General features: G+C 43.2%; 1 protein-coding gene across 2 annotated transcripts in view; it reads left to right on the top strand.

Annotated features, from left to right (window-relative positions):
• SUDS3 (SDS3 homolog, SIN3A corepressor complex component) overlaps positions 1–15367 on the top strand; it is a 34027-nt gene that overhangs the window by 10321 nt on the left and 8339 nt on the right. The window contains exons 6-10 of one of the 2 annotated variants that reach the window (XM_019753973.2): positions 540–696; positions 9239–9334; positions 10273–10334; positions 10496–10517; positions 11673–11778. In XM_019753973.2, coding sequence (XP_019609532.2) covers positions 540–696; positions 9239–9334; positions 10273–10334; positions 10496–10517; positions 11673–11778 — 443 coding nt within the window. Of the gene's footprint in view, positions 1–539; positions 697–9238; positions 10335–10495; positions 10518–11672; positions 11779–15367 lie in introns of both variants that reach the window. The other variant, XR_012492556.1, reaches the window with a different exon arrangement.

Here is a 15367-nt window from a genome sequence, read left to right as displayed (position 1 = left end):
AATGGGTGCTTATGCAATTTTTATTTAATATAATTTCAGTGTTTGAGTACTTTGGGGTTCAGATACCTAAAAAAATGGTCTTCTACTCTTTATTTTATTGTAAGTATCAAAAAATACAGTAACTCATACCATCGTGACTCAGTGTCTTGTGGTTAATTTTGAATATAGCTATTTCATCTGGAACAGACTACTTTCCTGCAAAATTGTGTCTTTAAGAAAGAGTTTATTTACTGTCTCTGAGAAACTTATGTTCTATTTTAACATACAAGCCATAAAGTATAAGATGTGGAAGAGAGAAAATAACCTGAGTAGCCAGTGAGGTACACTCAGAAATATAAGCAGGAGCTGTGTGGTGTGATTTTATGCGTTCATTGGAAAACTGGCTCCCAGATACCCTGTTACTGCAAGTGTGAGTGCAGCTATTTCTCATATTTCTAGTAAAGGTATTTTCTTTGTTCTTGAGTGCTGAGCCAGACTTCAGGTTGGAGCCCTGGCTGCCAGGGCCATGTACCCTTAGCCTGTGTTTCTCTTTTGCTCAGACTGAACAAGTGGAAAGAAATTACATTAAAGAAAAGAAGGCAGCAGTGAAGGAGTTTGAGGACAAGAAGGTTGAGCTGAAGGAAAACCTGATTGCTGAGTTGGAAGAAAAGAAGAAAATGATTGAAAATGAAAAGCTAACTATGGAACTGACTGGAGGTATGAAAGACCAGCAGGGTTTTGGGAGCCCTGAGGGGGACTTGGTGGGGGGCCATTCCAATTCCTCCTTCTGTCTTACTTCTGGGTTCCTCATCAGAGCAAAGCAAGCTGAAAGGAGAGTGGGCTTTGACATGACAGGTCAGAGTTCTAGTTCTGTCTTGTATTGGCTGTGTGACTTTAGTCAAGCTGCTTAACCTCTCTGAGGCTGTTTCCCCCTCAAAAAAATGAGGCTGATCATAGGATTGTGGTTAGAAATATGAGTGCCTAGTACAGTGCCCTACACATGACAGGTATTCAATAAATGGTAGACCTTGAATAATAACTGCAACCTTTGGCTTATGCTTTATTTAATTCTTGGGTCAGCTGCCATTCGTGTCTTAGTTATGTTCACAAATTACTTACCTATGTCCTTCTGCTTTGTTTTTTCCCATGTGCCTTCATTACAGAACAGACCTTGTCTTCCTCTTGCCTAGATGTGAGAACAAAGGCTTTTGGCTGAATCGTTTATTAGATCCCTTCTCCCAGGTGTTACTGTGAACATTTCAGAAGGAGTTGATACGATTTTAGCAGGGGTAGCTAAACTGAACTCTTTTCCTGTAAAGGTAGTAAAGTTACATTTACTTAGAGCCTGTCCCTGCCTTGCCTTCTAGAATTTAGTAATATGCATATGGGAACTCAGCAGGTTGGAGGCAGGTTTAGGGGAGAAGCAATATGGGGTGATTCTTCTGTTGCCATATGTAGGCTGATAGCCCGAGAAGGATGCAGGGCGGGAATTGGCTTGAACCAGCTAGTTTGGAATTTGGCAAAATTTCCATCAGCAAAAACTGCAGAGAAAATCAGTGGTGAGTTGGTCACTTGGATTTGTAAGGGGCATTCCTTCAGTACACCCCAAAATTTAACTTACATTTTGAAGGTACTGGCGCTCTGGCAGGCCTGATTTTAGTAGGGGTCCAGAGCAAATGCATTGTTTTTATGTTAAGTCTTTGGGGTCGACTTTGAAACTAAAAATAACAAGAACTGTATTTCCCCATCTGTATTTTTGGTGCTGTGAACAAATGTGGCCTTCCAGGTGACATAACTTGAGCTCCGATCCCCCTGATACACTGATGAGAATGTGGTTGTGTCTAAAAAGTAGGAGTCTGACTCTTGAAAAATCTGATATCTTCCTCATTGAGAGACTTGGCAAAAGGAATTCATTCTTTGAAGACCTCTGAAAGCAGCTCAGAAATGTTTTTTGGGTGAGAATGGATGTTAAAAGAGCATCTTCAGACATCATCATCTTGTTCTTGTTGCCAAGCGTTTTTAATTAGGCCGTGAGCACTGCAAGTACCTGTTCGGTACTAGTCTGCCTGCCTGTTTTCCGACCTGCATACCGTTTTCTCTGACGGTGACTGTGGCTGGCACTGCTGTCTCATCGCTCTCTGCTGGAGTGACCAGATGTTCGGGAGCCTTCATTAGGCTTGTGGGAAATATTGTCCGTTTATAGCTGCTCCCTTTCCATCTGCAGGGAAGGATATCACCACCTTACCTGTGATTTGGCATCCTAACTCCTGACAAGTGGTAGACGTTGTTTGGCCAGCAGTTTTACAGCCAGAATTTTAAATGGGACAGGAGGCATCCTCAGTGACTTGAGGGCGAGCCTGCCAGGGTAGAAAAGACAAATAAATACGGGGAATCGTTTATAACACAGTAAACTAGATTTCAGAAGTGCTCAAAGCTAGCCAGGGGCATTAAAGGTACTGATGTCCTTCCTCAAGCCATTTGGTCCCATGGTGTGGAGAGCGCTGCCAAGGTAATGATGGAGTGTCGAAAGAAAAGGCACTGGAGCTAGAAGGATAATTAGCAATTCCACAGATGGTGCTGCTATGGTGTTGGAGTAAAGGCCCGATTTCATTCCTTTCACCGAGGGACGTATTTCACCTTTGTGGATTGATGCCCAACATCAGTGTTGCCCAGGTCTGCCTAGACAAGAGATTTCTTAAAATCTCCCTTTCTGGTTCAACATGAAGATCTCTTGAAAACAAAGTGGAATAAGAGACTGATGAGAAGCTTACTCCAAATAACCCATTGGAAATGGGGGTATTCGGTGACCTGCTCTGTCCGAACAGGACTTAGAGTGTTTACAGACCTCCGTGGGATGTGGTGGGAGGTTCTCTTCACTGCCCAAACCTCGTGTGGAGAACTGAGGACACCTGGGCTGTGGAGGCGGAAAGGTGTACTGTCAGTGAAAACCTAGGCTGAGTTCTGGGTGAGCACTCCCCCAACTGGAGTGTGTGTGAGTCACCTGGAGGTCTTGGTAAAATGCAGATTCTGCTTCAGGGCATCTGGAGTGCAGCTCAATAGCCTGCATCTCTAAGCACCTCCCAGGGGCTGCTGGTCGGACCACATTTTGAGCAGGGAGGTTATAGGTAGAATTATCTGAGAGGGAGTTTTCTCTGCAGTGGAGGTCAAGATTATAAGAAACTCAAATAATTAATGAGAATTTAATGAGCTTTAAAATGTGGGGAGCTTTATCATTTTTAATTCATTTTTCCTCTTCCTATCTTTAGGACAGCTGCCTTTTCTCCTTTCTTCCAGCAGCCCACTAACTGCCACTTCATTTTCTTTTGTAAGTTCTTGCCTCACCAGGGGCATCATCCAACCCTCAGTCCACTGTTGAAGCTAGTCATGATATCAGCAAAACCTGTGAGTTTCCTTTAGAATATGCTAGATTCATAGCTGGAGCCATTGAATAATTACATCAAAATAGGAACTCCGATTCCTGAGTACTTACATTGAGCCAGGTAGTACGTGAACATATTAGAGCTGCCTCTACATGCTGACAGACGGGAATGAATCCTGGTCCTGTCATGAACTTGGTTGGTGGGGTTTTCTCACTTGGCAAGGAGATGGTGGAACCTACCCTGGAGGGTTGGTGTAAAGATTAGATGAGATAATGCCTCGGAGGTGCTTTCAAGAGTGGCTGGAGTACGGAGTAAGCACTTAGGGATTGGGAGGTTGTAACATAATTCAGTTCCTGCAGCTCCTTGTGACTTGCCTTGGCAAAGCAGGCTCAGAGAAACAGCTATTTACTCAAAGGGCCTCCAATGAGATAGTGATTAAGCTAGAGCTTATCTGACTGTAAACCTGCCGCGTTTCCCCGAAAATAAGACCTAGCCGGACAATCAGCTCTAATGCGTCTTTTGGAGCAAAAATTAATATAAGACTCGGTCTTATTTTACTGTAATATGAGATTGGGTCTTATATAATATAATATAATGTAATATAATACCCGGCCTTATTTTACTATAAGACTGGGTGTAATATAATACAATATGTGACATGATATATGATATGATATAATATTGGGTCTTATATTAAGTTTTGCTCCCAAAGACGCATTAGAGCTGATTGTCCAGCGAGGTCTTATTTTCAGGGAAACACGGTGTTTTCTTAACTACCTCATTAAACAGACTCCCTATATACCGTGAATTCAGGGGGTACTAAGTGACTCACAAAATGAGGCTAATACCGAAGGTTTGTGTCCTCAAGGAGCATGTGTTCTGATAATTATGAGACTGACAGTTTCCATGTCTTCCCTAACGTACAGCAAATGAAGGTGAAGATTTGACAGGCAGTTTGTACTGATTGTAAAACCTTTAAGGTAGATGTGGTTGTATTGCTGTAGGAGTGATAAGTTTCAGCCAATATGGAACAGATACCAGTGAGCAGGGAACCTTAGACGTCAAGTTCAGAAGAGGTCCCACACAAATACCTGGGAAGGGAGAATGGAGGAGAGGACTTGGATTTTGGGTGGAGTGGGCTTGTCCCCAGGATGTTCTTTCCTGATACTGCCATGTGGAATCCAGGCTGTTTTGTTTAGTGTCGCTGAGGGTGCAGAGGAGGGCTTGATCGGTTTACTCTTTAAATGGCATCCCTGAATTATGGGTAACTTTGGCCTAATGGAGATTGGTCCCTTCTCACCTGGTTTGGCCTCCAAACACCTGGCCTTGATGGCGTCGCCCGCCACCTACCCACCTCCTACAGGACCACCCATTTGTGGTCCCCACTGTAGTATTGATTGTGATGGTGGTGAGCCTGCCAGCCCACTAGAGAGGGGCATGGGTGGTTGGGGTTTGCTCTGGGCCTCTGGTCTAGCCCCATGTAGCACTGCCCCTTGTTGGGCATAATTGCCTATCTGCTACTGTGTTTATTCTGTGGTAGCTTTTCTTCTACTTTCATCCTTTTTCTTAAGGCTGTTCCTTTGAGTACAGCAACAAATTTTTTAAAATAGCGAAACAGGTATGAATTTAATGGTTGAAGTATGTTAGAATGAAGCTTTTACTACAGTGGTTGGTACACTGTAGGCATGTGAGCTTTTGGAGTGAATGAATTGGCCTAGAGAAGTGCAAAACAAAAGGCCAGCCAGTAAATGGTAATTGTATGTGAATTGCTGGTAATTGTTATTAAGAGGGTCTCTCCCTGGGGACTAGCTGTAAAGTCTCTCTCGTACTGACTCACCCTGAGCTGCCATTCCTCAGCTGGCATCCCCATGCTTCCTTGGGGTGCTTGTGTCTGTCCGGTTTGGCCATTCACACACTCCTGGTGAGGAGAGCATTAGGATTATACTGTTAAAGATCGTATATGCGAGATGGTCTGGAGGGGAGCTGTGCACCCAGTCTAGTTGCTTATTGGGTGTTTTCTGTCACGTATACTCCCTGGTTTAATTGTTTGATGTTCAGTTAGATTCTGCAAATGTGTCCCCATTGAAGTAAACCTACGAGGAGTCCCCTGGATCAGGGAGGCCTTCTGATTTAAGCCAGTTAAGAGATGTTTTGTGTCGATGCACCATGTGTGAAAGGAAGACTGATTTTCTTCTCAAGTGCCTTCTTCAGGGTTGCCACACTCCCAAGGTCTGCGTTTCAGTTCTGGAAGTTTGATGTTTTTGGGGCGGAGGGGTGGGAGAAGTTTGATTTTTTTTTTTTTTTTTTAACTTTTATTTATTTAAGTGTGTTTTTCCAGGACCCTTCAGCTCCAAGGCATGTAGTTGTTTCAGTCTAATTGGTGGAGGGCACAGCTCACAGTGGCCCATGTGGGGATCGAACTGGCAACCTTGTTGTTAAGAGCACCACGCTCTAACCAACTGAGCTAACTGACCGTCCCCGGAAGTTTGATTTTTGTCAGTGCACCCAGATTGAGCCTTTAGGACTCTTACTGGCCAAATTCACAGGATACTGACGTCATGAATACCAGCTTGTTGCTTCCAGTGAATAAGAAGAATGTCCGGCAGACTCAGACCCAGGCCTTAGAAGTCAACTAGGCAAACCTGGGATTGTACAGTGCATTAAGTAGATCATCTTACCATGTAGTTTGAGGGCTGTGATACTTACATGTTGATTTTCCCCTCAAAATTATATCTTCCACCTGGACCACTGGCTGGGACTGCTGCCTGCTTGACCCTCTGTCCTGGATGGTGGTGGGGACATACATGCTAATACATTTTAGAGGCTTCTTCCTTCTGCTGAAGTAGTCTTTCGTATATAATTGATTAGGTTATTCCTGTGACTAGACTAATAAAATGGATTGATTTTCATCATTGCATAAGAATTTAGTTATATTTTTGGATTTGTGACTGATTCATTGATGATCTTCTGAGTTTATTGGCCACGATCAGACTGCGTTATTACCAGATCTTCAACTGTACCTTTGCTTCGCTTACTTTTATCGTGTATTGCCCACCCACCCCGGCCCCCAAACTTGGCAGCCCAAAGGGTAGGTGTCATGCAGGGGCTCAGCTCCCTCTCTCTGCACAAGAACGCAGGATATGGTGAGGCCAAAAAGGAACATCCACGGAGCTATGGATAGGTTCATACCACTATATTCTCACTGGCGGTTGGGTTGGAGACACAGGAAGCAGGAGCCACACGATCCGCAATCTGCTGTCCACTTCTCTGCCAACCAACCCACCCCACTTGCTAGCTGCAATTCGCCATCCGCTTCTCTGCTAACCAACCAATCCCCTAGCGTAGCCACGCCAGTTATATTAGTGGCTAATGGCTAACTGGTAACAGCTGATGGCCACCCACCCACAGCACATGGCCATCTGATTATAGCTGATGGCCATCTAATAACCGAGCCAGCACCTTTCCACGTGAGGCCGAGAGCCTGGAAACTGCTCTCCTGGCTCTGTCCCCACAGTAGGGCACACCCAGCCACTGTCTTTGGTGGAGAGAACATTCTGTGATAGTCATGTGCTAGATGCTTTTTCTTTGGTGCTCCCTAGGGAGGGTGAGCTCCCTTCACACTGTTTCTCACATCAGGTCTGTATGTTGCAAAGCCTCACAGTTGGCATCAGTTGTCTTCAATATGTAACTTCTATTTCAGCTGTTTGCACCTTGACTTTTTAAAAAGATCTTTGTACTTTTTAAAAAAGGTTTTTCCTGGCTGAAAATATGATAGTAAGAACTAGCATTGATTGAACTCTTGTTATGGCAGGTACTGTGCTGAGGGCTTTATATTTACTAGCTCGTGTAATCCGCACAACACCGTGAGGCAAGAATTACTGATATTTCCATTTCATAGATGAGCAAACCTAAGACACAGAGTATTTGTGTAGCCTGCCTTAGGTCACACAGCCGCTGCAGGGAGTCAGACCCACTGGCCAGTAAGTAGCTGGAGAAGGCTGGCATCTCAGCATAGGGTGAGAGGTTTCTTTTAGGAAGAAGGCTCCCCTCACCCGACCTTATCCCCAAAAGTGTATGTGTGCTTATCCTTCCTTTTACCCCCACTTGCAAGTACCCTTACGAATATTCATTAGGTCTATGGTTCTTACCGCTTTACCTCTATGCCTTTGTAGGGGGGAAAAAGTCTGTATTGCCCATTTCTGTTCTTAAGAGCAACATGCACACCGTCTTGACTTTGTACGCATGTGTATTGTCCGCATGTGTATTGTGTGCTGTTGTGTCCCGCAGGTTGCCATAGCAGAAGGTCTATGTTTGCATCCTGTGAGGCTGTCCTGTCAGCTGTGCTGACAGGAGGCCTGATCGCAAGCTGACTGTTTCAGCATCAGGCCGGACTCATCTAGTCGTTCTGCTGGAAACCGTGCTGCCCCTACTGTGGGCCAGAAGCATTGCTAGTGCTGGGTGGGGGCCGACTCCATGCAGGGCTGGAATCCCAGCGTCTGCTGGGGGAAATGTCCCCTACTGTGTGGCGCGTGGCAGGAGAGGTTTGTACAAATGCTCTGGTCCCTGTCTTTGGAAGCCTTCGCAGAAGGGGGAGTGTTAAGCTGGCTCTCACAGGATGTTGTGTAGGAGTTTGTGGGGCCAGAAAGAGGAGGCTAGGCAGAGAGGACAGTGCAAAGGCTTGAGGCATAACAAGTACGGTGCTTTTGGGCAGTAGAGTCGCTAAAAGCCCACACATGGTACATGTGGATGAAGGAGAAGTGAGGAACCGGAAATGTGGCTTGGTCTTTATTCTGTAGGGAGTGGCGAGCCATTGAAATACTTGAGCCATGTGCAGAATGATCTGGTTTGTGTCTTGGGAAGATCATTTGAGGGAGGTGAGATTATGATGAGGGGTAGTTAAAAGGCAACACTGCCATTATCTGGGTGAAGGAAGACAAGGCACAGGTGACAGATTGTATTCTAGCTCAGAAGGATGGATAGATGTGATGCCCCTGGACACTGGAGAGGAGGCAGCTCTGGGAGGTGAGACGAGAAATGACTTTGCTTGGAACCTGAAGAGTGTATGGTGTCGTACGCTGTTGGTTGTCATTCAGAATGGAGGGTGGAGCTGGAGTTGATGATCAGAGATTCACTGGGATACAGGCTGAGACTGACTGGGCTCCAGAGATGACTAGTTTTTAAGGGGCGGGGCAGCAGAAAGGACCCCACGGAGGCGAATCAGAAAAGAAGGAGAAATTTGTTGCAGTGGCTGGGGGAGGAGAGATTTTAAGGTGAGGAGAGTCAGCAGCCAGTGTCAGATTGCAGTGAGAAGTCAAGAAGAATGAAAAGAGGCCTTTATCATGAACCTTCATGGTAGCATTCTTGGTAGTCAAGTAGCTACAAAAGGTTATTCAATAAACAGTTTGCGTTTGTAAATGAAGATCTCATATCAAAATGTTGGCACTGAGGCCACTGGCCTTTAAAAGAGCCTTTATGCCAGGAGGCTCCAGTTCACTGCCCCCTGTGGGAACAGCAGGAATTAGTCAACTGAGATGACCCAAAAGTTCCTTCCAATCCCAAGAGCCTATGACTCTGTAGCCTCTTTAAATTTGAGAGAAAAGGAAGAAAATCCCAGGTTTGAAGGGCTAGAGAGATGCCTGCCGCAGTTAGAATGGAAGATGGCAGGGCTGGGCTGCGTTTCTGAGACGGATGCGCTTAGTCAGCCGGTCCGAATCTTCTCACCACAGGCCCTCTCTCTACAGTTTGATCTCGGTGTCTGGCTCGGGCCAACCGTTCTGATTGGGTAGCTGTGGGGCAGGTATTCTGACACTCGAGGAATTCTCACTGAGTTCCATGGGGGTTCGATAGATTTACTCATTCTCATTCCATTCTTGCCACAGATTCCATGGAAGTGAAGCCCATCATGACCAGAAAGCTGCGGAGGCGACCAAACGATCCTGTCCCCATTCCCGACAAGAGGAGAAAGCCTGCTCCTGATATCCCTTTGCGCCAAGCCTTGGTCACTTTTTCTTCCTTAAGACGATTGAATCCTTTGCTGATCCATTTGGTACAATACACGTGGTTCTTGTCCTATGGAAAATCATCCTATTTGATTGGAATTCAGGGGTCAGCCATTTTATTATTGGAGTCCTCAGTTGCTACTGCTTTTAGTGGGGGGGGGTTATAGAGAGCAGTTATTTGGGAAGGTACTTTGTGTTGGAAGTTCAACCTGGTCTTACTACTCACTTGCAGATTCAGGGGCGACTGAAAATTTCATGTGCCTTAATTTTTTCACCTGTAAAATGAGAGTAATAGCTGCTTTTTGTACTTTGGTTATGTATGCCCCTAAATCTGGATTGCACACTGTTGTTAAATGAAAACAAATGAGATTTCAGTCAGATATAAAGAAGCCCCTCATAAAAATGGTAATGGGAAGAGGACATCTGAGGAAGTATTGTTTCTATCCTCTTGAGGAGGTAATAAATAGCCATTTGCACAAAATGGTTCAGTTATTTGTCTGCCACCAAGAGAGGGCATAACTTCAGCTCCCTTTATCTTCACAACTGAGAATTTAAGTTGCTAGGGAAGATTAAGTCCATGGTATGTATGTGGAAGTATTCAGATCTTTGGAACAAAAGCACTTCATCAATTCAGGATGAAGTTCTTTTATTATGTGCTGTGCTCTGTCTATTTTAGTTTCCCAGTGAATCTCCTTCCGCCTTCCCATAGAAGTCTGTAAGATGGGGGTGTGAATTCTCTTGTGTGCCTGGCACCACATGACACTTAGGAGAGTCAAAAACTTCCACAGGGCAAACTATTACAAAAGTTGCATGTAGCATAACCATACATTGCAAATTCTGAAATAGTCGTGCCATTTTGCTGATCTCTGCTTGGAAGCCATGCTTGTCAGACACATTCCTTTAACTCTCAGCACCCCAGCTAAACTACTTGTTAACAGACGAACAGATCATGGAGGATCTAAGAACCTTAAATAAGGTACAGTTTGATTTCTTTGGTTTATTTGAAAGCTTAGGCTTGCTGTGGTTTTCTGCTTTAGTTTGTTCACATGGTACTTATTAAATCATTTTGATACCTTTGACACCTTACCTTGTGTCTGAAATGATTTTCTCTAAGGTTTTTTGTTCTTCTTCTTACAGCTTAAGTCACCCAAGAGACCAGGTAAGTGAAGGACGTTATTGGCATTTGTGCAATCTTTTATCATGTCATCGGAGAAGCATGCAAATACCTGATGGAGGATTGTTAACCGTTTCCACAAATAAAATGTCCATCATTTGCCTGAGAGTAGTCTTCATGAAAGCGGAAGGGAACCTGAAGTGTACCCTCGCCTGGTTTTTTTTTTTTTTTTTAACCCTCCTATGTTCAAGTTATTTTTGTCTTTTCCTTAGGATTTATTGTAAAAGAGACATTTGATTGCTTGGCTGGTAAAGCTTTCCTTCTGTGTTGACAGCCATAAGATTTAAGTACACATCCATTTCTGAAAATAAAACCAGAAGGATTTTTCTGTATTACTCGCCTTGTGGAGTGTAGTACTAGGCACTGCTGTTCCAGCCAGGCTTTTCATGGCCTGGCTCTGGTAAGGGACTCGCAGGCTGCTAGCAGTCCCAGCTTACAGAAGTGTTGGCCTCATGTTCATGGTGGTTCCTTCTAGAACAACACTCAATAGCACTCAAATGCTAGGCGGTAAGATCGAGTTCTGAACTGGCAAGGCATTTTTGTTTTGTTTTAAGCACTGTGATTACTCACATATCCCTCTACTCACTGGGTTTTAGAGAAGAAAACAAAATTCCTTAAATAATTTCGTCCTGAGGGCCGCTGTGGTCCACAGAGTGGTCCTGGGTTTCTGACGGCATGCTGGGGAAAGGGATATTTGAGTGTGTGAATTTAGGTCATTCGAACCCACTGTAGTTCTTAGCACTGTATTAGCTTGACTCTGTGCGTACCCAAATAGCCTGCTCAGTCTAGTAATAAATGTTTCTAGAAATGATTTCATGTTTTATAAATTTAAAGAGACTTACCTAATTCTTGTCCTTTGGGCTTCTGATGGTTACTGGGATTTTAGTCCTACTCTAAGTGACCTTGGGCAAATGCCGTCGTCTGCCTGAGCCTCAGGTTTCTCCTCTGTGCAGGTGTGCTTTGAGGGTCAAGTTAGATGTAATATCCAAGAATTTTATTGGAATCCCATTGATTACAACTGTAAGGACTTGATGATCGTGATTATTACCACCTTTTAATATCATTTCAAAGCATGTTAGCTGGTGGACCCACATGTTTGTTACATGCTTAGTCATCGAAAGAACTCTCTGGTTCCTCCAGCATCCCCGTCCTCTCCCGAACACTTGCCTGCCACACCTGCAGAGTCTCCAGCCCAGAGATTTGAAGCCCGGATAGAAGATGGAAAGTTGTACTATGATAAAAGATGGTATGTTATGGAAAAACACAGGTTACTCGTAAGAGTCTCTAAAAAAACCACTGAGGGCTGGGTCTGTCTAGCGTTGTTATTTCAGGGCATGGCTACTGCTTAACTTAGATAGTATCAAAAGTCGAATAACCTTTAAAATGTATCGGGAGTCATATGATTGATACTACTTGTTAGGTTTCTGAAGGCAGTGTTTCCCAAAAATATGTTCTTTGGATGGTGGCCCCCTTTCTCTCTCCTTGCTGCTGCTACCAAGAATTTGCAGGCTTATATTTATTGTGGTTCCCCTGTAGACTGGGGCCAGCGTTTATGTCTACCTCCGCCTCCTCTTAAGTCTGCCCCTATGTGCTAAAATTGATAGGTATTCTGTGGAAAAAAGGATTTTGTAGTCAAATGAGTTTGGGGGATGACCACCATAGTAAGATAAATGGGGTTGTTCTTTGTAGCACTCTGTGGGTCCTCTGATATGCTAATATGCACTGTGAATTTCTAAGATGTTATTATAAGGTGTTACTTATTTGCTGAGGTATCCTTTTCACATGGGTCATCCTGCTGCATGAGTGTTCCAGGAAACATACTTGGGGGAATTATATCCTAAAACACACTAGTTAAAATTGAAGACAAATTGAAACCTTCAGACCACCAGTGTTTTCACTGGGAAGGACATGGCAAAACAATATGGAAGAACCTTAAAAGCTCATACATTTACTCGTATTCATTCAACAAACATTTACTATCTGCCCTGTAACTAGGCATTCTGCTAGGTATTAAGTTATCCCGGGTCCTGCCACCTTTCCACAGCTCTTTTAATTCTGATATAGTCCTTTATTTATTGTCCATTTGCAGGCCTACTCTTACTCAGTTTAAGTCATGGTAGACACATGGGGGTTCTGCCTTTCCACTTGGTCATATGCAGAAGGTTTTTCTGGGTAATTGTGTGGTCTCTCTAATTATTTATATGGCTATGTAATGGTCTTTTGAGTGTCAATGTATTTAACCCTAAGTTCCAAAATTAGGGTAATGGTTATTGTGAATTTTTTGAGCTTTGTTAAAGAAAAACTCAAACATTGAGTTAGTTGGTTGCCTTATAATATTGTACTCCTGAAGTTGGCAAAATTGCTTAGATCTAGTCATGCCTGAGATAAATTAGTTCCACCTAGTAGGTTCCAGTGAGTTGATTACCTAGTGGCTGATGAAGGCTTGCTCTATCTGTAAGTCTGATCTTGGTGACTTCATTTGGCTATTCTTTGGCATTCTTCAAAAAAGCCGGTCATACTGTATCTTAAAATTGCTTATCAGACATATCACCAGGAGATGGCAGGCTCTAACAGCTCAACACACCGAGGGGCAAAATAAGATGAAAAATGTTTCAAATAATGAAAACCAAATAACCTTTAAAGATCAAGCCCACACATAAGAACCGTCTTCAACAATGATGAGATTTATCACTAACATTTTTACAGATCTGTGAGGCCTAAAGCCATGTGATATTTCAAATAATGTTTATTTTGTAATTGCGTTGCTTTGGATCTTCCTCTTTCTAAGGCTTAGTCCTTAGACTTTATGAGACGTGCCTTGTGGGTGAAAATGCTATAAAATAAAATTTTTATTTTTCTAAAGAAAGAATCCATAGTGACTTGTGTTTCATAATGTAAAGAAAATGATCAGGTTGACCTCTTAAGCATTTTGAAGGAATTTTCACTGTCTTTCTCACAATGGCAGCAGAAATTTTAAAAATAAGGTCTCTGGGAGCATTTTCCTTTTTCAGTGAATTTGAAGTTGCTTTTATTCTATTGTTAATATTGAGACTGTTGTTTTCTTCTGTGTTCTGTGTGTTTCTCTCCTTTGGCCTTGGCAGTCAGATTTCATGACACATTTGTTGAAAGGTAGGTCCCTCCCTCCCTGCTGTATTTGGAAGGTGTTCATGGGAGTCCTGGCGGGTAGGTTTACCAGTGCAGCACCAGCCTCTCACGTCTCACCAGGCTCTGATATTTGCCTTTTGTGTCCTTGTCAGTTTGGAGGCTGTCATTTTTCCTTCTTTTTTAGTATTCATGGCCTGTGGCTGAGAGATCAACTGAATGGCTTTATGTTCTTTTCAGTGGTGTGGAGTATTTTGGTGAAACAATATTTCTGGCAAAACATGTTTCATTGAGTTCTAAATGGCTTCAGCAAAATGAGTGTGATTCAGGCTTCCCATCTTGGCATGAACACTTAGCAAGCTACATTTCATTTTGAAAGATAAGCATCTTCTCTTTGCCTTGGTCTTATACTGCTTTGAAGGCATTTTATATCCTGCTGTAAGTTTTCCTCACATTCCGATTTGGACTAATGACCCTTCTTAGAAAGTACTGTGAAGGTAGCTGATCCTTTAAAATAACTAACTGGTGGTGGTGATAGACTGTTTTTTTTCTCCTCACATTAAATCTGGGGCTGCAAATGTGAATCAGAAAAGAAGTCACCCACTTGCTTGAGTGGATTTAACCCTCTAGCCTTCAACTGACAAAAAAGACTGTTAACTCAAAACGGTGAATATTTGCAACTAGAATTGGGACTCCTTTGAGGTACTATAGCTGTGACATGGTCTTCCTTTTTTTGGGGGGGGTGGACAGGTGCAGAATGAAACAGTATCTGGATTCCCATAGGATACACAATTAAATTCTGCCCCTTCTCTGTCCCACTTTTTGACTTACCTTCTAAAGAAATTGCTTTCTTCCATAATGGTGGTTCTAGTGCATTGGGTTTAATAGTAGAGGCAAAGCTTTGAGAGCTTAATTGTAGGATTCCCAGGTCAGAATTTCCATTACTAATAAGGTAAGCTTGACATTTGGGGCTTGTCCCCTGAGGCTGTTTAAAGTATTTTTTTCAGCAGAGATGAGTTGTATCTTATAAAATGGGTTAGTTCGCAAAAAAGTGATAATGTACATTTTTTTTTTACTAATCTAGGTCTATTGATGTTGCTTTGTAACATTTTTTATGTCTAAATGCATTTTGGATTGTTTCCTGTTCTATTTTTAGTCTTTAGAAATTGGAAAGTAAATTTGTATGTTAAGGTTGTCATGTACTTTTTGGTTTCAGCTTGAAAACCTCCCTTATATGAGCACTTTTAATTTCTGAGGACTTATTTTTTTTCACAGAATTCAGATAATTTAATAGATTTGCTATCCAAGGATAATGGTTCCCCAAGACCATTGTGTGGTGCATGAGAATCTCCTGAGAGCCCAGAGATGGCTTCACGAGGACCTGGGAATTAGTTGGGTTGGAAGTGGGCTGCTTTGGGAAACATGCTGGTCAGCTCTCCTTTCGAGCAAATGGTGACCAATGGTGGACATTCAAGCCACCACCTTTTGGTGATTCCAGAGCAGACAGACTGGGGAGGTGGCCAGATTCTTAAGTCCCAAACCACTTCTCAGGGGTAATAGACCAGATTGCATTGTTTACTCCTGATGTTCACTTTTAAGCCAGTCAGGTGTGTTGGGGTTTAGGCTCTGAGCACATGTGAAAAAAAATGCAGCACATCTTATGAGAATTGTTTGAGTAGTCCCAGAGTTAACTGTTTGTCTTTAACAGACATTAAGACATTAATTTGTGACAT

This window comes from Rhinolophus sinicus, linkage group LG16, assembly GCF_036562045.2.
Source record: "Rhinolophus sinicus isolate RSC01 linkage group LG16, ASM3656204v1, whole genome shotgun sequence".
In the NCBI taxonomy this organism is placed as follows: domain Eukaryota; kingdom Metazoa; phylum Chordata; class Mammalia; order Chiroptera; family Rhinolophidae; genus Rhinolophus; species Rhinolophus sinicus.
Note: the sequence above shows the minus strand (reverse complement) of the source record. Positions and strands in the feature narration are given on the sequence as shown.